General features: G+C 42.4%; 1 protein-coding gene across 1 annotated transcript in view; it reads right to left on the bottom strand.

Moving 5' to 3' along the window:
• The window catches only part of itfg1 (integrin alpha FG-GAP repeat containing 1), a 450,065-nt gene that overhangs the window by 96,594 nt on the left and 333,005 nt on the right, over positions 1–20,466 (bottom strand). The window contains exon 13 of the mRNA XM_028809647.2: positions 19,091–19,134. Within this exon, the coding sequence (XP_028665480.1) occupies positions 19,091–19,134 (44 nt within the window). The remainder of the gene's footprint in view (positions 1–19,090; positions 19,135–20,466) is intronic.

Raw genomic sequence — 20,466 nt, 5'->3', positions numbered from 1 at the left:
ATAAAATGTAGCATACAACCCAAGGAAGACCTGACTGCAACACAATGTTTAAATCCTAGGATTTCTTCAGGATGAAGATAGATTAATGAAGCACTTCGACGATTTTGTGACTTAACTGAGCTAGAAAGCTCTGGTCAGTTCTAATAAATCGCATTCCTAGATATGCGGTTAGCCTTCTGTAATGGGAGCTGTCGGGGAAATCAATCCTTTTCATTCAGCAGTAGATCTGAGGTGAATGTAAATAGAACAGCTGCACAGAAGCCACTCCTGCTATGTTTATCAGGATGGTATTAAAACAAAAGAGGGTCTGACAGGACAAGTACAAAACACAAGTTGTTTTCTATTTGTTTTGGGCAGTCTGGCTTACCTATCAATATTAATTTTTAAATAACCAAATAAAAAGTCAATTAAAATAATCTGCATAGAACTCTTGGGGAATATATTTTCAGATATAACAGACCCTAATTATTATGAGTGACACTTACAATCATTGTTTATTTAGCTAATGCTTTTACTCAAGATGACTTATGAGATCAAGTTATGTTATTACTTATTTACACACACAGATACTGTATATGCAGTATATATATATATATACTGTATATTATATATAATATATATAGTATATATTCTCGCAACTGAAGAGGGCACCGTGGCGGATGTTTGCCGAAGGCAGACCAACCACATGCATTACCTGGTAGGTAACCACCCATAGAATCAGGTCGGGACTCAGACTACGAATGCAATGAATGTAATTACTCCAGACACTGCAGGCTGGCAAATAAACGAACCACACGCCATGGCGCAGCGTAAAGGGGATTCGTCTCTGATGCTGAGGTTCGAGAGTGTGTACGCCTGATGAGCCCAAATGAGGGCGAAACACGTGTCGCGTACTCTTTGCATTATGTGCATTATTTGACAGTAAACTATGCAAAATATATATATATATTTTTTTCAACTTATTGGACTGTTTTGACTTGACACAACATGCTGATTTTCCCTCCTACTCTGGTGGTCATATATTGGATCTGACCTGTACTTCTGGATTATCTGTTGCCAACATTTACAGGACTGATTTGGGACTCTCTTACCATAAAGCAGTACTTTTCACTGTCTCATTATCTCTCCCTCCTCTTATCTGTAAACGACAAATTTCTTACAGAAACCTTAAAAATATCTGTCCCTCTATCCTTTTTGGATCCATTTCTGATCTTTTACTGTCTGCACCTATTCCATCAACACTAGATAGTCTTGTTGACCACTATAACACAGCCCTTCATTCAGCATTAGATAAAACAGCTCCTTTAAAACTTAAGGAGGTTTCCATCTCCTTGATATAATTCAGAATTGCGATCTATGAAAGCAGTTGGCCGACGCCTTGAGAGAATGTCACATAAGACTGGCCTTACTGTTCATATCCAGGCTTTCTCTGACCACCAAAAGAGCTTACAGAGAAGCACTAACTGCTGCCAAGAACACCCATTATGGCAGAATAATAGAAAGTGACCACGATAACCCAAGGGTTTTGTTTTCTGTAGTTAATAAACTAATCGAACCCGCATCTGGCCCAACTACCTCTTCTACTGAAGTCTGTGAGGAATTCCTCCACTTTTTCCGTTACAAAATTAAAGATCTAAATAATTCAACTAACATAAATGCATCATGTTTATATCTCTCCCTGTTTTCCCACTCCATCCTACTCAGCATCTCCACCAGTCACATCTGTGTTTGTCAATAACCTGCTTTCTAAGATGAGACCTACTACTTGTGTACTGGACCCCATCCCCCGCACACTACTTAAATCTTGCTTTCATGCCATAATCCCAACTGTTACAACAATAATAAACTCATCCCTTGACACAGGCTCTGTGCCAATCACTTTTAGAATCGCTTCTGTAACCCCAATGTTAAAAAATCAATGACAAATCAGTGATAGCTGTGGCAAGCGGCTGGGGGTGGTACCCAGCCGGGACGCCTGGAACGACCAGAGGAGGGATTACTCCTCCTCCAGACCACGAGGGGGCGACCGCCCTGGTGGCTATGGGAACCACGGGAAAGGAGCTTGGAAGCTCAACTCTATAGGGGCCCGTGGCCACCGCCAGGAGGCGCCCCGATGCCTGCGGAAACCTGGCCCTCAGCACTTCTGCCACACCCAGAAGAGCTGGGGGGAAGAAGACCAGGGACACCTGGAGTGCTTCCGGGTGCACAGCCAGCACTTCCACCACACCGGGGAGTGCCAGCAGGCACTCATTGGGAGGCACCTGTAGCACACCTGGGTAGGGATAAAAGGGGCCGCCTCCCTCCATTCAAGGGCTGGAGTCGGGTGGAAGAGGATGGAGCTTGGAGGAGAGGAGTGGAGGCGGACCTGAAGAGAGAAAAGGCATCGTGAGGCCTGGACTTTTGGGGTGATTGGTGCTGCGGCACTGGGGTGTGTGCTGTTTATTTGTGATAAAATATGAATAAACGTGTGTTGGTTGTGGAACCATCGGTGTCTGCCTGTCTGTGTCTGGGCTGTTTCCCACACAGCGTTTAAATTGGTTGTGCAATCACAAGCAATTTTGTTTGGGTTTTTTTATTTGCATTACAGGCAATACAAAATGTTTGTGACTCCACTTTCATTTTGATTATGTTGCTTTTGTTCACACAGAGAATCCCATTTTTTGAAAGGGCTATGTTTTAAGTGTCATATTCATTTGTGTTTTTATGTTCATCTTTCAAATAACAGTGCATGAGTCAAAAGCCGTTTATGCTTTCAAACACACTATAAAAAGAAAGTAAAATACATTAATAATGATATAAATTGTGGCGGATGGCCGGGGTCCATGACCGGCTGGTACGCCCCTTCGTTATATGCTCAGGGGGAGCTGCCATGGACTGTGCAATACAGTGATCCCCCGCCTATCGCGGAAGTTACATTCCAGACCCATCAGCGATAGGTGAAAATTCGCGATCTAGAAAGACCATTTTCTTATAGTTTAAGCCTTAAAATACCCCCTCCCACACACTTAAAACACATGCAAACTTATTAAAACACACTTTGTAAGCACATATGATATGTGGATGTCGGGCTAAGGCTACTGTATGAGTAACATCTCTCTATTATAAAAAAAATCTTGACACGGAGACGAGGCTTGATCTTCTCAGAAGACAATTTGACATTCTGCAAAGGACAGCTGCTGTACAGGGCTTTTAAATGATCGATGCGCAGAACAACAAGCAGAACAGGCATCTTGGCAGAAGCAGCACAAAGCCAGTAGCTGATCCATCCACTTCTGCTTAGCGTGCATACAGCTCCCCCACTTCACAATGCAAGCAGGAGAGACGCGAAGTGGCAGGAGTGCAGCGCACCTCCGGGGGGGGTTGAGCGAAGTGATCGAGACCAGATCATCTCGGAAAGACACTTTGACGACATGCAAGAGTAGACATTACCAACCTTATGAAGCAAAACCCGTGAGACGGTGGCTTTTGTACGTCATGCCCTACTTACAAACAATTTAAAACAAGTTCACTGACATCTAACCTAGCAGTTGTTGGAATGCTTTTGGCAGACAAATTTCAGGTGCTCCCAGCTCTTATAACAACGACAAGCAGAACACGCAGCTTGCCAGCAGCAGCAAGCCAGCAGATAATCCGAGCACTTCTTCTTAGCGTGCGTTCAGCTCTCACACCCACCCCCCACCTACTTCAGAACGCTAGTGGCAGAGACGCGAAGTGGCAAAATGACAGGTGCTGTACAGTCTTTTAAGTGATTGACGCAAAGCATGACAAGCACAACAAACAGCTGGCCAGCAGCAGCAACAAGACAGCAGCTGAACCGATCGCATCTCTTTAGCGTGTGTTCAGTTGCCCCCCTTCACAACGCGCATAGCGTTATAAGTGCCGCAAGAAAGAGATTTAACCACGCCCGGGGCAGGAAATAAAGGACAAATATTGTTTTTACAAAAGTTTTAAAGTAAAAATGAAAATAATGCATATGTAACAATTCCCATGAAAATAACAATCTCTTTAAATTGTTTATCCGGTAAACCAAACCTAATAATAATAATATTAATAAATCCCTGATGTAGCGGGGGCACGATATAGTGGGGGATCACTGTACTTCTCCCTGGACGCTAGATGGCTGCCCCCCTGGGTTGGAGCGGTGCCTCGGTTTTCTGCAGGGCTCCATGGGAATTGGAGTTGGGTGCAGCCCTGTTGGGTCCCGCAGGTGCCGCCAGGGAATGCTGTGGTTGGAACTCCTGGGCTGTTATGGGCAGTGTTTTCACCACACCCGGAAGTGCAACCGGAACTCAGCAATAGAGCACCTGGAGCACTTCTGGGTGAACTATTAAAGGGGCCAGCAGCCACCACTCTGGGAGCCAGAATCGGGAGGAGGAGGATGAGGTTGCCTGGGAGGAGTGGTGGAGGAAGAAAAAGAATGCTGTGCTTGGTGTTTACTTTGTGTGTTGTGCTTGGGACTGTGTACTGCCTGTGGGACACGGGGAAGACGTGTGCCCACAGGCGAAGAAAAATAAAATAGTTCATCTATTTTATGTGTGCCTCCGTGTCCACTCTGTGTTGGGTTGGGCACCTATATAGCACCTTTTCACAAAATATAAAAAGAATGTAAGAACAAAAAGCCTCTAAATGTTTTAAATTCAACTGTATTTTTAATATGAATAATCAAGACTTATTTTTATTCTAATTTGACAGCTCCACAATGTGACAATAAACTTATACTTGATTCTTAATGGATTGGTTCACTGACACATCAAGAAAATAAAATACAGGTAGTCCCCAAGTTATGGACATCCGACATACAACTTACGAACAGGGCCGCAGCTGCTCCTTCATCTGTCTGGTGGACGTGATGCAGGCTCCTCAGTAACTGCCACTCCATCATCTTCGGCCTGGGAATGCTGCAAGCGTTGGCTGGAAGGGGGTGGTTTTGCTGCTCGTGCAGTGTAGTGTCTCTCGGGTGGCTCCGGTTGATGAATGGGGTGGTGGGGGCCGCACCCCATTCATTCTCAGTGGGCAGCTGGGTACGCGGCAAGCAGTGACCTGGGGCCGCAGCTACTGTTCGTATGCAGGACGGAGGCTTCATGGGGCGGAGGGGGGTGGTTCACTGCCCGCCCACGACACCGCCGCAGCTACTGCTCCTGCCCGCCCACCACACGGCCTTGCAGTGTCCTTCGAATGGCTGTCCCATTCGTTCTCAGTGGGCGGCTGGTGATGCTGCAAGTGGTGACCCAGTTGTGGCTGAGCAGAGGCCATTGAAGGTGAATAGGGTGGTGGGGGGCAGCATTATAGTGTGCCTCGGGTGGCTGCCTGTTGAATGGGGGCGGTGGTGGGCGATTCACTACCCGCCTTTGACCGCACCCTGTTCGTTCTCGGTGGGCGGACACTGCAGGCAGCATACTGTATTGCAAGTGGAGGTGACTGGTGGTGGGCGGGTGGTGTATGGCCCTTCGCCGCCCCCATTCATTCTCAATAGCAAGCCTGCTTGTACTGTTACATACATAGCAGGAAGTTGTCTCTTGTCAGTACACCAGACGTGCTGACAAGGGGTGCCTTCCTGCTGTGATAGTGTGTACAGTGCTGTGCAGAATTACTCATCTTAACCTTTTGTCTTCACCCTTCAACAATGTCTCTGAACTGAAACACAAATCTGATGCAAGTGCTGGTGATACAGTAAAGAAGAGAAAAACCACCACCATGGAAAATAAAGTAGAAATAATAAAAAGGTCAAAGAGAGGTGAAACTCCATTATTCATTGGCAGAGCACTTGGTTACAGTCGGTCAACAATAACATTTATTAAAATAATGTACCTGTTCTGACTTACATACAAATTCAACTTAAGAACAAACCTACAGTCCCTATCTCATACGTAACCCGGGGACTGCCTGTAAAGCAATAAACTAAAGACAGCATAATAAAGACGACTATGTTTTACAAAAATAGCCATGTCATGAGGCAAAATTTATCTGTGGAGGATGTAATTTATATTTTTAAATATGAAAAGTCATAATATATTGAACTAAAAACATAGTAAGTATAATTAATAAAAAACAACTAATAACCTCTTTTTGGCCAAATTTACACAAAGGATTTTTATCCAGATTACTAAACCACCACAATATGCTAGAAATGCAAGCACCACTTAACAAGGTTAATAGAAAAGTACTGTAACATCAGATTAAGCACAGAAATCACAGTGCTGTGCAAAGGTTGAATGTTATAGCTTTTTATAGCCACAGCAAATGGATTTCTCTTTGCTTTCCCTGAGGGAATAGAAGCCCACCTCACTCTAAAATCTCAAGCATGGAGACAAACAAAGGTACTGCAAAGCACCCCATTTCTATTTGATATGTAATGCTTACACACAAATAACTTTATACAGAATAGAAAGCACTCCTTCTCTGTATGGGTACCAAGCTGCATTTCCATCATTTACACTTTAAGAAAGTGCAAAAGCATCCAAAGGCTAACAGTAGTTTTATTCAGCAATTTAATGTGAATATCCACTGAAGCACTGCAACACCAAATGAAACCTGAGAAGTTAAAGCAGTATTGGTATGTCAGGTAATCTGTCACAGTAATTAAATGAGGACCCCAACAGTGTTTCACTATTCCTCAATTTATAGTAAGTAGGGCTAAATTGTAGGCCAGTATTTTATTATGTGGAATGAAACAGTATTTGTTGTTGAAAATTAGTCTCTTTCCTCAATTCTACAGTTGGAGCACAATAAAAGAATAAATACTTGTAATGATTGTAAATTTCCTGAAATGCATTTACAGTGATAATAACTAGTGCTACACCAAAGTAAAAACAATTAACAGGAAAATAACTAATTAGCCAGAATATACATTTACCTTTGTTTTATCTTTTTTCATTGCAGCACATACTGTAGGTGAGTGCACGAGACACGTGGGAAGCGTCACCGGCATTTGAAGGTGGCGGCAATAGCGACGCCAAGTGCCCATTCTAGAAGAAAACTTTTCTGGGTGGCCAATCTTAACAGAAGATACCAGGTTCGTGGCAGTTGTCTTGGCACACTTGGTGCCATGAAGCCGAGATGCACATAAAAGAAGCTCGCTTATGCACAGGGAAGAGTAGGGGCTGACTGGAGGAAAAAGCCACTGTGCTATGAGTTTGGGGGAGTTATGCTTCAGGTATCACTGGAGCATGTGAGTGAAGCTAACCAGTATGAATGGGCAGAACTTCGATGCTCAAACTGTACTCATTTGGTATCGAGTACCATTAAAAATACCAAATACAGTGGAACCTCGGGGCACGACTGTAGTTCGTTCCAAGATTCTGGTCGCAACCCGATTTGGTCGTAACCCGAAGTAATTTCCCCCATAGGACTGTATGTAAATACAATTAATCTGTTCCGGACCCTACGAACTGTATGTAAATATATATTTTTTAAAGATTTCTGAGCACAAAAATAATTAATTATACCATAGAATGCACAGTGTAATAGTAAACTAAAAACATTGAATAACACTGAGAAAACCTTGAACAGAGAAAACTAACATTGCAAAAGTTCAGGCTATAGCCTTACAAACCGCTCACTGTAAACACTTTTTTTTTAGTTTTAAGCACAGGGAAAAAAAGGAACATTTGAAAAATCCTTAATTTATACAAAAACTAACCATAAACAACCAAGAAAACTAACCTTGCATGAGTCGAGTTCTGGCATGAAGGAAGTGAGGAGGAATTGGGTGGAGAGGAGATTACAGTTTTGAGGTAAAGTCTGTGACGATGTGGGTTTGCTGCATGCTCCCATCTCGCTTCCGGAAGCCCTTAAACCTATCACCATCGGTAATGTTACCGATGAGCACGACAGTGAGGCACTACAATGGAGCAAGGGGATGGTGCAAAAAGTGCCAAGTGCTTTTATGAAAATCAACAAAACAACAATCAAAAACTAAGTCCAAAATAATAAAGTGCAGTGCTTTCAGAATCCTTCAATAAATAAATGATCCCATAAAAACAGAAGTGAAGTGGAGGTTAAAGTCTAATAGAAAAAAATCTTCATTAAATACAACAAGGTTAAAACAATGCTGAAAGCAGTCTCTTTAAAAACAAGCCCGGTGCATTCTTTAACTGGTGACCCCCGCTGCCTTCTCGGCCTTACACGGCCAGCTATCCTTCTTCTAGTCACTCCAGCTCCTTGATCGCTCAGCTGGAGCGACTGCTTCCTTCTGCCCCACCAACTGTCGGCGAAACACCCCTGCTTGGGCTCACTGTCCAGCTGCCTGTGTCGCTTGCTCGCTCACACCGGTTCTTTCCACACTGCTTCATGCTTACTTCCTCACTCCGCAACCTCCGTCTTTCTTTTCTTTTTCCTCCCTTTAGCCGCCTCACAGTTCTATTTATGAAGAGGACGTGGCAGCTGATTATTTATTTAAAACTGGCCTCTTGATGTGAGCTGTGGACCCGCTATACCACAAAGTCCTTCTGTGTGATGCGCTCCAGATCTAATTATGCAGATCCAGATCATCTGGATGACTTTGACTTAAGCGGGGACGATTCCAGTTCGGTGCAAAGACGATTCTTCATGTTGTCAGTTTGCACACTTCTCGATGGTCCGGGATATTTCGGGTGATTTTCTATGGAATAAACTTAATAAGTTATAGCGTAATGAAAATTGCATAATTAGATCTGGAGCACCCTATACTGTACAGGGAGAGACTGAATACGTGCGGAAATCATCGGCGCATATGAACCGGAAGGGAAACTGGCTTGTTCGTCATCCAAGTGTGTGGTCGTGAACAGATGCAAAAGTTTGGCGAACGTTTTGGTCGTAACCTGATTTGTACGTGTTCAGAGACGTTTGTGACCCGAGGTTCCTCTGTACTATTTTTTCAGTAAGATACAGTAGTAGAGTTCTTGCAGTGGCATAGAATGTTCTAATACACTCTGCACTCCAGCACTAGTTGAAATTTGATCTTGCACAGAAAGATTTCAGCATTTAAATTGAAGCAGATAAAACAATACGTCAAGGCTCAATGTAGGACAATACACTGTCCACTGCAAGGCTAAAAACAGTTTTCTGCTTTGAACTGCTCCACTTTGGAGATTCAAAGGCCTCACAATCTTTTCAAAGTGAATAGACTTGGTCAAGCTCAATGTCTTCATCAGCCCATTTTTAAAGTATGTTGATAGACACTGTATGCTGGTTGAAGCCTATAATATGCGGTGTGACCACCAGGGGGTTCCACCTACCCAACAACAGACACAAGCATACACAGGCACAAGTCCAGCAACACACATAAGACTTTACTGTGATATGGAAAAAGCCTTCTCTTCAATTCTCACCACCAATGCATAATACAAAGCACAATGAAGCACAGCCCACACAATAAAGCACACAGCACTTTGCCTTCTCTCTGTCTCTTTCTCTCTTCTGTCTCCACTCCTCCCTCAAGCTTCATCCTCTACCTTCCGACTTTGACTTTTCAAATGAAGTGAGGCGGCTCCTTTTATAGAGCACCTGGATGTGCCCTGGAAATACAGTGATCTCCTTCTGGGTGTACTTCAGGGTGTGGTGGTGGTCCTGCAGAGAAGGCCTCAGCTGTTCCCCATGCCCCCCCTGGTAGTGGCCACGGGTCCCAGCAGGGTAGAGCTTCCATACTCAAAACCTGTGGCCTGGGGAACTACCCTCTGTCGTCCTAGGAAAGGTACTGCCCCGTGCAAGCTCTTTCCGCTCGTGCTTCCATTAAGAAGGTGTCCCGGCCAGGTAAGTGATCCAGCTGTCCATTACAGCTGGAAATTATGCATAAGGATGACCATATTAAGTTTTACCCTGACTACACTATAGAGATGTCCCAGAAAAGACAGACTATGAATCTGGCTTTCAAGAGAGTGAAAGAAGTTGGACTGAGACTATTCTTACTTTTACAGCATTCTGCTAGAACTAAAAGTAAGGCTGGAAACAACTTTGTCTTCCCCTCTTCCAAATTCTGAATGCAGCTGTTTATATTCATCATTTAAACCCTTGAGTTCATACACCGTTTACTGCTTCCCTGCTAGGACATAGTAAAAACCTCACCCAGTGGCAGAGTTTCAGACAATAGAATTCAGATTATAAATACTTTATTAAAGTTCCACCGTGCTGACTACTTCTGTTAGGTAAAAACTGGTCATTAATTATATTTTATACACCCTGTAGCTTTGAGATGAAAAGGCATTTGGATGGCTACATTTTGTGGTAGCTTTGGAGAAGATGTGTAGAGTTTGTAGTGATGATTAGAATGTTATACCCCATTCTCTTAGCTGTACTGCTGATGAGTTCAGGCATCCCTTTCACCCCTTTCTCATTATGAAGGAATCCAGGGAAGGTTCTCCACTCCCCTCTACTTTTAGAATAAGGCTAGTTGTACATAAAAGCTACTGAACCATAGACCATAGAATAACCATAGAATATTTCACTATGATACCCTTCTGTATTTAAGTAATGCCTTTAAGTATCTCCTTCATGTCAGGCTATAAAATTAATTGGCTACTACCACTCAACCCTATTGTATGGTCTGCTATTTTTCCATTTTCTGTTCGCATTACTATCTGAATCAGATATTTGGACACTGACATATCCTCCTCAATACATGAGATCGCTACTTCAAACTTCAAATAAATTATGCTCTTGTAGATGTCAAGTTGTTGATCCAATCATATTTGAATATCCTTTGCTTTTCAGTCATGCCCAACTATTGCCAAGATGAATTCTGTTGAAAAACCTCAGCTTCATAAGTTCCATCATTGTCCTACTCCTTCAATGTTCAGAGGTTTAATATAGTGCAATTTATTTAGAATGGGAAGAGACTAAAGCAGACCATAGACAAAAGTGTGGTCTACAGTAATCCCTCCTCCATCGCGGGGGTTGCGTTCCAGAGCCACCCGCGAAATAAGAAAATCCGCGAAGTAGAAACCATATGTTTATATGGTTATTTTTATATTGTCATGCTTGGGTCACAGATTTGCGCAGAAACACAGGAGGTTATAGAGAGACAGGAACGTTATTCAAACATTGCAAACAAACATTTGTCTCTTTTTCAAAAGTTTAAACTGTGCTCCATGACAAGACAGAGATGACAGTTCTGTCTCACAATTAAAAGAATGCAAACATATCTTCCTCTTCAAAGGAGCAAATAAATCAGTAGGGCTGTTTGCTTTTAAGTATGCGAAGCACCGCGGCACAAAGCTGTTGAAGGCGGCAGCTCACACCCCCTCCGTCAGGAGCAGAGAGAGAGAGACAGATAAAAAAATCAATACGTGCCCTTTGAGCTTTTAAGTATGCGAAGCACCGTGCAGCATACTTAAAAGCTGCACACAGAAGGTAGCAAAGTGAAGATAATCTTTCAGCATTTTTAGACGAGCGTCCGTATCGTCTAGGTGTGCGAACAGCCCCCCTGCTCACACCCCCTACGTCAGGATCACAGATAGTCAGCGCAAGAGAGAGAGAAAGAAAAGTAAGTTGGGTAGCTTCTCAGCCATCTGCCAATAGCGTCCCTTGTATGAAATCAACTGGCAAACCAACTGAGGAAGCATGTACCAGAAATTAAAAGACCCATTGTCCTCAAAAACCCGCGAAGCAGCGAAAAATCCGCGATATATATTTAAATATGCTTACATATAAAATCCGCGATGGAGTGAAGCCGCGAAGGGCGAAGCGCGATATAGCGAGGGATCACTGTAATTGGTAATAAGTATGAGGCAGGATTCTCATTTCCAGGTTTGGAACTGTATTAATGGGCCTTTGTGTTGCTTCCAGTCTGGGTCTTGGTATGCCATTCTGTCCAACCAGCAGGGTTTCCCATTAAGTCAATAGTTACTCTCCGTTATACAGTGAATGCATTTGTTTGTGCCTGTTTGAAAATCTGTAAGCTTCACCTAAGGTCCATTATAGCACATGCAATCACAGTTTGGTACAACCAGAATGGCATCTGAGCTCTATACCCAAATGGAACACGCAATTGCTTATATTTAAAATCCATGCATATACTGATAAGTGGTCATCCCAGTATTCAGTCTGGTTGAACTCAGTTTGGTATCAGCATTGTTGTAAGGTATGTTTGGTTTTGAATCACTTGAAAATCCTCAGTCTCAGTTTGCTATTCCCTTCTTATGTTTTCTCTCTTTTTTCGCAACTTCACTCAGCAATAAGGGCCTGTCGTATCTCAGTGACATCTCTTCTACCTAGTAATTTTCTTTTATCCAGTGCAGCCTCTTTCTTCCTTATCAAAAAGACAGCTTCAGTTCTATATTCTTTGCTACAAAAATCTAACCCTTTCTCCTCATCGCTTAATAATAATAATATTAATAATAATAAGATCTCCCCTTATCCTAATTCCTTTGCTGGAATACAGTCTTCAAAAAAAGTATCAGATATTCCTGAAGAAACTCTAGGCATTAGTTGACTTTACTTCAACATGTGCATAGGTTTTATCTCACTGCTTGTAAACTATACTTAATGGTCCTTTGCCTGGATCCTCTTTGGCAACAGCCAACCACTGGTGTTCCTGCTATATTTACTAACAAGTACCAGTTTTGTCCTTCTGCTTTAACTATTCGGTCTATAATTTCTTCTCATTTTTTTGATGTTATCAGTTTACTATCCCTTGCTTACCACAGATTCTTAACCTCCTTGACCTCTTATGACTCTTTCTCCCCCTTTCTGTTAACCAAAGTAGGCTCAAGTGCTTTGGTACAATAGCTGCTAAATGGCTACTTCCCTCTAAATGGAAGACTCCTGACCTAATCACTTTGAAGAACTGACATGCCTCTTTCTACAATATGACTAATCTAGAGCTGCCTGTATTCAAAAATTAAAGGAGCATCTACTGAGTCCACTCAAACCTCCCCTGCGTCCCTGGTAAAATCTTTTACTAAAAGAACTTTAGGAAGTTACTCATTTATTTTGGGTGTAGTGGTGTGATGAGTTAGCATCAACATTGTTCCTAGTGATATGGCACAAGAATTAGGGTGAGGTGTGGTTGGACAGGGCTGGGAGTTAGGTTTATTATTTTATAAAACAGATACTCCTGTTACATTGCTTTCTGTAAAGTGAAGTGCAGTTCATATCTATGGTGTGTGAGCCTTGTTTCATCACTGGAGGGTAGGGGAAACAGTGAGCTACTTAGTTAAAAGTACAAATGAAAAAAAATATTTCTCAGTCAGCATGTGTGTGTGGAATTTCTTCACCATCAGCCATCTCTCCTTGCATTTGTGGCTGATTGTATGAAGGTTTAGGCTTATTAACTCAAAGAGAAATTTGTTTGTGGTAGGGATATGCAAGTAATTCAGCATATATATAGAGACAAAATAACAAAAAATAATAAATTAAATATATGTATTGTGTTAAAATTAGAACATTCACCTGTGTTTACCACTGGTAGGAAAATACTAAGTACTGATGTTGATGTATATCAGGGTCCATCCCCCACCTATATTTTATATAGCACAATGTACGATGTATGCAATCATAAGGTGCTTTATAGACCAACCAAGATTAAAATTAACATTTATATTCAGAAACAGATGCAGTCTTTCATGTGGATGTGAATAGTGACAAATGGAACTATTACTGAATAAATGCTTGGAAATATTACCATTCCAAACAAAATAAAACAGAACATTCTTTGTTTTTGTTGTCATCATAAATCTGAGGAACTAACAGCTGTCTTAGTTTATAGTCAATTCACAGTAGGTAACTTTCAGGCTGTCAATGTTATGATTTAATGGACTGATACATTGTGCAATACATCTTACTGTCCTAATCTGAGTAGTAGAGAGGTCATGAACATAAATCAAATTTTTAAACCCACTTATTCTATTCAGAGCTATATGGACCAGGTGCTATCACACAATTGGGTGTATGGAGGGAACCAACCCTGGATGGGCACCCTCTCACAAACACACACACGCGTGCACACACACATACACACACACACATACACAAATGCACACACAGTCACTCAGTCAAAATGGGTCAACTCAAATTTCAAGTAAACCAAACAGGCACATCTTGTGGATGAGTGAAAAAAGTTAATTACCCTGGAATATACCCAAGTAGGTAAGAGATAAATGTACAAACTCCACACACGCAGTGCCTAAAACATAACTTGAACCCAGGAATCTGGTGCTATAAGGCTGCCAGGTAACCATTGCACCATTGGACTCCAAAAAAAAAAAGTGCACATCTGTAAACCAATATATTAAACTAGCCAACCCGCAGCGTAACATACGCCGCATAATTATGTATTGATGGGTGAACACTTGCTGAACGACACAGTTGTCCAAATGGGGTGGGTTTGTGGATACCACTGTGAGTGAATGAAAAGATGGACCTCTGGAGAGAGCAACATACAATTGTCCGTGACTGAAAGCGGGATCGTCTGTGACGATGGAGGCCACGCTGGTGAAAGTTACTTCGTCGGTAGGAATAAGTTTCAGCACTTGTTCATTAAGGTGTAGCGAGTCTTCGTTGTTGACGCTTAATATAGCTTGCGTACTGAGTTGTTCCGGAGTCACAGTTGAGAAACACTTTTTTAATGTCTTTTGAGCACAGGGAAAAAAATGAACATGTGAAACATCCGTAATGTAATAAGCCACCAAGAAAAGTAACATTGCAACAATGCACGCTACGATCCGATCGCTGTAAACAGAAGTGAAAACAAAATCGAGGCCGGTGCATTCTTTAACTGCCTTGTAGCGCAATGGTAGTGCTGCTGTTTTGCAGTAAGGAGACTGTGGAAGATTTTGGGTTCGCTTCCCGGTTTCTCCCTGTGTGGATAGCACTTTGAATACTGAAAACACCGGTATATCAATGTAATGAAGTATTATTATTCTTATGCGTCCAGCGCTCTCTCTCTCACGCGCCTGTATGCGTGTGTGTGTCGCTCGCTCTCTCTCTCTCGCTCGCTGCACGTGTTCCTGCAGGCATACCAGTAAGTGAATGAAAAGATGGAACTCTGGAGAGAGCAACATACAACTGTCCGTGACTGAAAACTGGTTTTGGCAGATACATGCACATCTTTTTGAAAGTTTGGCCCTGTGCCTTATCAATTGTCATTGCAAAGGCAAATTTAACAGGAAATTGTCTTCGTGTTAAAGTAAAAGGCAAATTATCCGCGACAAACTGTTTTACACGCTGCATACCAACCCACGGCGTAGTATACGCCGCATAATCACGCTGCTTTTTTAATGTTTTTTAAGCAGAGGGAAAAAATGAACATTTGCAAAATCCGTAACGCCGCTTTCAGTAAGTACAATGCACACGCGTTTAATTTGTCAGCCACTTTTTGCCAGCCGTCTTTTCTGGTTTGGGCTGCTTTTGCAGTGTTACCGCTTGTGCATATTAAATCTTGAAATCCTTCGAGTAACTAATTAACTAACACCCACCCACCCAGCTTGTGAGAAAAAAATGTGCCTGTTCTTTCATTATTTTGTTGCAGCCTATCAAAGACTTGCTGATCATGTTTTCTAGACTCAATATACAATGGAACCTCAGTTCACAACCATAATTCGTTCCAAACCTCTGGTCGTAAACCGATTTGGTCGTGAACCGAAGCAATTTCCCCCATAGGATTGCATGTAAATACAATTAATCCATTCCAGACCATACCAACTGTATGTAAATATATTTTTTAAAGATTTTTAAGCACAAATATAGTTAATTATTACACCATAGAATGCACAGTGTAATAGTAAAAACATTGAATAACACTGACATAAACACCCAGGCTCCCAGCTCAGCTGCATGCGCAGGCTCTCTCTCTCTCAGCAGCAGGCGAGCCCCCTCCCCCTCTCTCAGCAGCACTCGAGCCTCCCCAGCCCCCCCCCCTCTCTCTCAGCAGCACGGGAGCCTCCCCAGCCCCCACTTCTCTCTCTCTCTCTCTCTCTCAGCAGCACGCGAGCCCCCTCCCCCTCTCTCAGCAGCACGCGAGCCCCCTCCCCCTCTGTCTCTCAGAAGCAAGCGAGCCCTCTCTCTCTCTGTAACATTGCAGCAGTTGTATACAGTAATCCCTCCTCCATCGCGGGGGTTGCGTTCCAGAGCCACCCGCGAAATAAGAAAATCCGCGAAGTAGAAACCATATGTTTATATGGTTATTTTTATATTGTCATGCTTGGGTCACAGATTTGCGCAGAAACACAGGAGTGTGTAGAGAGACAGGAACATTATTCAAACACTGCAAACAAACATTTGTCTTTTTCAAAAGTTTAAACTGTGCTCCATGACAAGACAGAGATGACAGTTCTGTCTCACAATTAAAAGAATGCAAACATATCTTCCTCTTCAAAGGAGTGCGCGTCAGGAGCACAGACTGTCAGAAAGACAGAGGAAAGCAAACAAATCAATAGGACTGTTTGGCTTTTAAGTATCCGAAGCACCGCAGCACAAAGCTGTTGAAGGCGGCAGCTCACACTCCCTCCATCAGGAGCAGGGAGAGAGAGAGAGAGAGAGAGAGAGAGAGAGAGAGAGAGAGAGAGAGAGAGAGAGAGAGAGAGAGAGAGAAACAAACAGTCAAAAATCAATACGTGCCCTTCGAGCTTTTAAGTATGCGAAGCACCGTGCAGCATGTCGCTTCAGGAAGCAGCTGCACAGAAGATAGCAACGTGAAGATAATCTTTCAGCATTTTTAGACGAGCGTCCGTATCGTCTAGGTGTGCGAACAGCCCCCCTGCTCACACCCCCTACGTCAGGATCAGAGAAAGTCAGCGCAAGAGAGAGAGAGAGAAAAGTAAGTTGGGTAGCTTCTCAGCCATCTGCCAATAGCGTCCCTTGTATGAAATCAACTGGGTAAACCAACTGAGGAAGCATGTACCAGAAATTAAAAGACCCATTGTCCTCAGAAATCCGCGAACCAGCAAAAAATCCGCGATATATATTTAAATATGCTTACATATAAAATCCGCGATAGAGTGAAGCCGCGAAAGGCGAAGCGCGATATAGCGAGGGATCACTGTAAACACTTTTTTTTTAAAATGAGTTTTAAGCACAGGGGGGAAAAAAGGAACATTTGAACAAATCCGAACTTTATTTAAAAGCCAAGCAAGATAGTAACATTGCATGAGTTCACCATTTTTAATCAGGCGACTGACAGTAGTGGAGTCAGGCACAGAGAAGGTCAGCTGCTGAGAAAGCGTCTCGACTGTTGCAGGGCGGTGAAGCAGGTGAGACGCTAATGAAAAAGAGGCACAGGGTTTATTGGTTTTTAAAGACTGCTTCCTTCATTGTGTTTTAACCTCAGTTTTAAAGGATTGCACGGCTCTCTCTGTCGCGCTGCCTGTGTGTGCGTGTCTCTCTCTCTCGGGCTACCTGTGTGTGCCTCTGTCTCTCTCTCGCGCTGCCTGTGTGTGCCTCTGTCTCTCTCTCGCGCTGCCTGTGTGTGCCTCTGTCTCTCTCTGGCGCTGCCTCTGTGTAAACCAAGGTTCCACTGAGGTTGACTAATGAAAAGTCAACGTGGCTCAGAGCTGCATGTGGACTGTGGCACGGACAAACAGAAATGACGGCATGTTTTCCGAGGCGTCGCGTCCGAGTTGGTGGGCGTGGCTCTGTGAGTTGTCGTCGCATCCAATGGTCTTAGAGTTGGTGGGCGTGGCTCCTTCCTGCGTGTGCCATGGGTGTCTTACTTGTCGGCGGCTTAGTGAATCCGCTTTCCATGGTTGGCTACTTGTCTTCTGGCTTAGTGAATTATATATATAGATAGTCAAGAAAATAAACTCCAAATGGAGAACAGATCTTTAACTTTGTTTCTGTCAATGGGATATAGCAATATTTCCTTTGAAGAAAGAAAGTTACACATGGACCTAACCTCTTAAAAAACATGGCTGCAAGGACATGGCATGCTGGAGATCAAATGTACATGCACAATACGAAGCATATAACATTAAAACAGCATGACTCCCTAAACACTGATCAGTACACTTCATGCTGTGATTAAGATGGCTCAGAAGCCTATTTCCAGGCTTGCAAGCTTTTATTTTCAATTCTCATGCAATCAAATGCAACATGTTGCTTTGTGGGCAAGTCTATTTTGGAATACCTTCAACTCTTTATGGGGGGCTCCCTGGTACTTGGTGATTAGGGAATGCTTACTTGCTGTTTTGATGCAGTGTGAAGATTTTTCATGGTGTTAGATGGGATGTTAGCAGCACAGGCAAAAACAGGGCAATCATCCATATATCTGTCTATTGGGACTTGGTTAGATGAGAAAGGTGTTTCTTATGTCTAGTGGAAAGAAGGAGTGTAAAGTGCCTTGGTCAGATATACATGATTATTTCAAACAAATGAGAGCAGAATGAGAAATATGTACTTGAGACAGAGGTTTCTAGATCAAGAAAGGTGCAAACAAGACTATACAGCACAACAGGGCACCAGGCATGGGCTTGTATTTCTTATTCCCTGTTATCTGTCTCTAAGCCAATTATGTAAGGTTCATGCAAGGATGGAAAAAAAAACCTGAAATGATTCAGACTCTGGTCTAAAAGTCAACAAATACAGGAAAAATAGATGTTGCTTAAAAATGAACAATGGATTAGCTTAAGTTCTTAACTATTTACTTAACATGCACCAAATGCAGAGAACAGAAAACAATACAACAAACTATTACTATTCAAAAATATTGCCATTATTACGTAAAAGGAGTTACGGTTGAAAACCTGAGGCTTAAAGACTATATTTTTGTCTTCTCTTTATTTTGAGTAAAATCACAAAACTAACAAAACCTATTAATATTATTAATGGCAAAGCAAATCAGATACAGCAAATTAAAAGCAGGAAATCAAGGACAGGATGTATTATGTGAAGAAATAATTTCACAATGTAGACTAATGGGGACCTTGTCCGTTCTGTATAACAAAATGTTGTCATTCACTCATGCTGCCTGGCAGCAAATCTGTCTCTATCCATCTGTCTTTGTAATTAACATTTAGGCATATTTTGGCCATGTTACTAGACACTGAGCATATTTCCACCCCAAGCACCTCAGCTGGATACTATTTTCAGTGCACTGGGCCAAAGCCATTTACAATAAATATTCTTTAACAAAGTCACACACAGTTGGACAGATGCATTAAAAACCAATATCAATATGACTTACTGTGACTTTCCCTGGGCAGTCATTGAAGCACAATCCACTGAGCACTGTAAAATAAAGACAATAAATATTTTTCAGAGATATATATTATAAACATCATTGATAATGTTTAAAGTCACATTCTATTGTGGGTACCTTATAAATAATAAGCATACCACTGTAAGGGATTATTGCTATATCATATGCATATTTTAAAGTAATATTTTATATATTTAAAATACTAGCATTATTTTTACTTTGTTCTGTACATTTTTGTTTAACTCCGCTTCTTTCGTCATGCAGCTACCACTGAGGAGTCACTTTTTATGACATAAGCCTAGATTCCTGAAAAGAATATGTTTTAGAGGGGACAAGGCAACATGAAAAATCACATGCCTAATATTGTGTTGATCCCTTTCATGTCGCTAAAATAACTCTGATCCATTGAGTCATGGACTCCACAAGACCACTTAAGATGTCTTGTGGTATCCGGCACCAAGATATTAGCAGCATATCCTTTAAGTCCTGTAAGATGCAAAGTGGAGCTTCCATGAATCAGACTTTTTTTTCCCAGCACATCCCATAGAGGTTCATTTGAGTTTTGTGTAATTTGGAAGCCAAATCAACATCTTGAACTCTTAGTTATGCTCCTCAAACCATTCCTGAGCAATTTTGCAGTCCAGCAGGACACAATATCCTGCTGAAGGAGGCCACTGTCATCAAGGATTACAGTTGCCATGAAGAGGTGTATGTACTCTGCAACAATCCCTAGATAAGTGTATCAAAGTAACATCCACATGAATGCCAGGACCAAAGGTTTCCCAGCAGAACACTACCCATAGCATCATATTGCCACTACCAACTTGCCTTTTTCACATAGTGTATCCTGCTGCCATTTCATCCCCAGGTAAACAATGCACATGCACCTGGCCATGCGCATGACCTAAAAGAAAATGTGATTCATCACACCAGGACCTTCTTCCATTGCTGCACTGTCAAGTTCTGATGCTCACATACTCTTTGTGGGTGCTTTCGTTGGTGGGCAGGGGTCAGTTGAGATGCACTGTGTGTTCTGACACCTTTCTCTCATGGCCAGCATTAAAATGTTCAGCAATTTTTGCTACAGTAGCTTTTCTGTGGAATCGGACCAGACACAGTAACCCTCACTCACAATGCGCATAAATGAACCTTGACTGCCGTTCACCAGTTGTCATTCCTTGGACCACTTTTGGTAGATACTACCAATCGCATTCAGAGACCACTCCACAAGACCTGCTGTTTTGGACATGCTTGGACCCAGTCGTCCAGCCATTACAATTTGGCCCTTGTCATATAGACATATTTTCCTGCTTCCAACACATTACCTTCAAGAATGGAATGTTACTTTGCTGCCTAAAATA

This window comes from Erpetoichthys calabaricus, chromosome 9 (genome assembly GCF_900747795.2).
Source record: "Erpetoichthys calabaricus chromosome 9, fErpCal1.3, whole genome shotgun sequence".
In the NCBI taxonomy this organism is placed as follows: domain Eukaryota; kingdom Metazoa; phylum Chordata; class Cladistia; order Polypteriformes; family Polypteridae; genus Erpetoichthys; species Erpetoichthys calabaricus.
The sequence above is the reverse complement of the archived record's forward strand: the minus strand, read 5'-3'. Positions and strand labels throughout refer to the sequence as shown.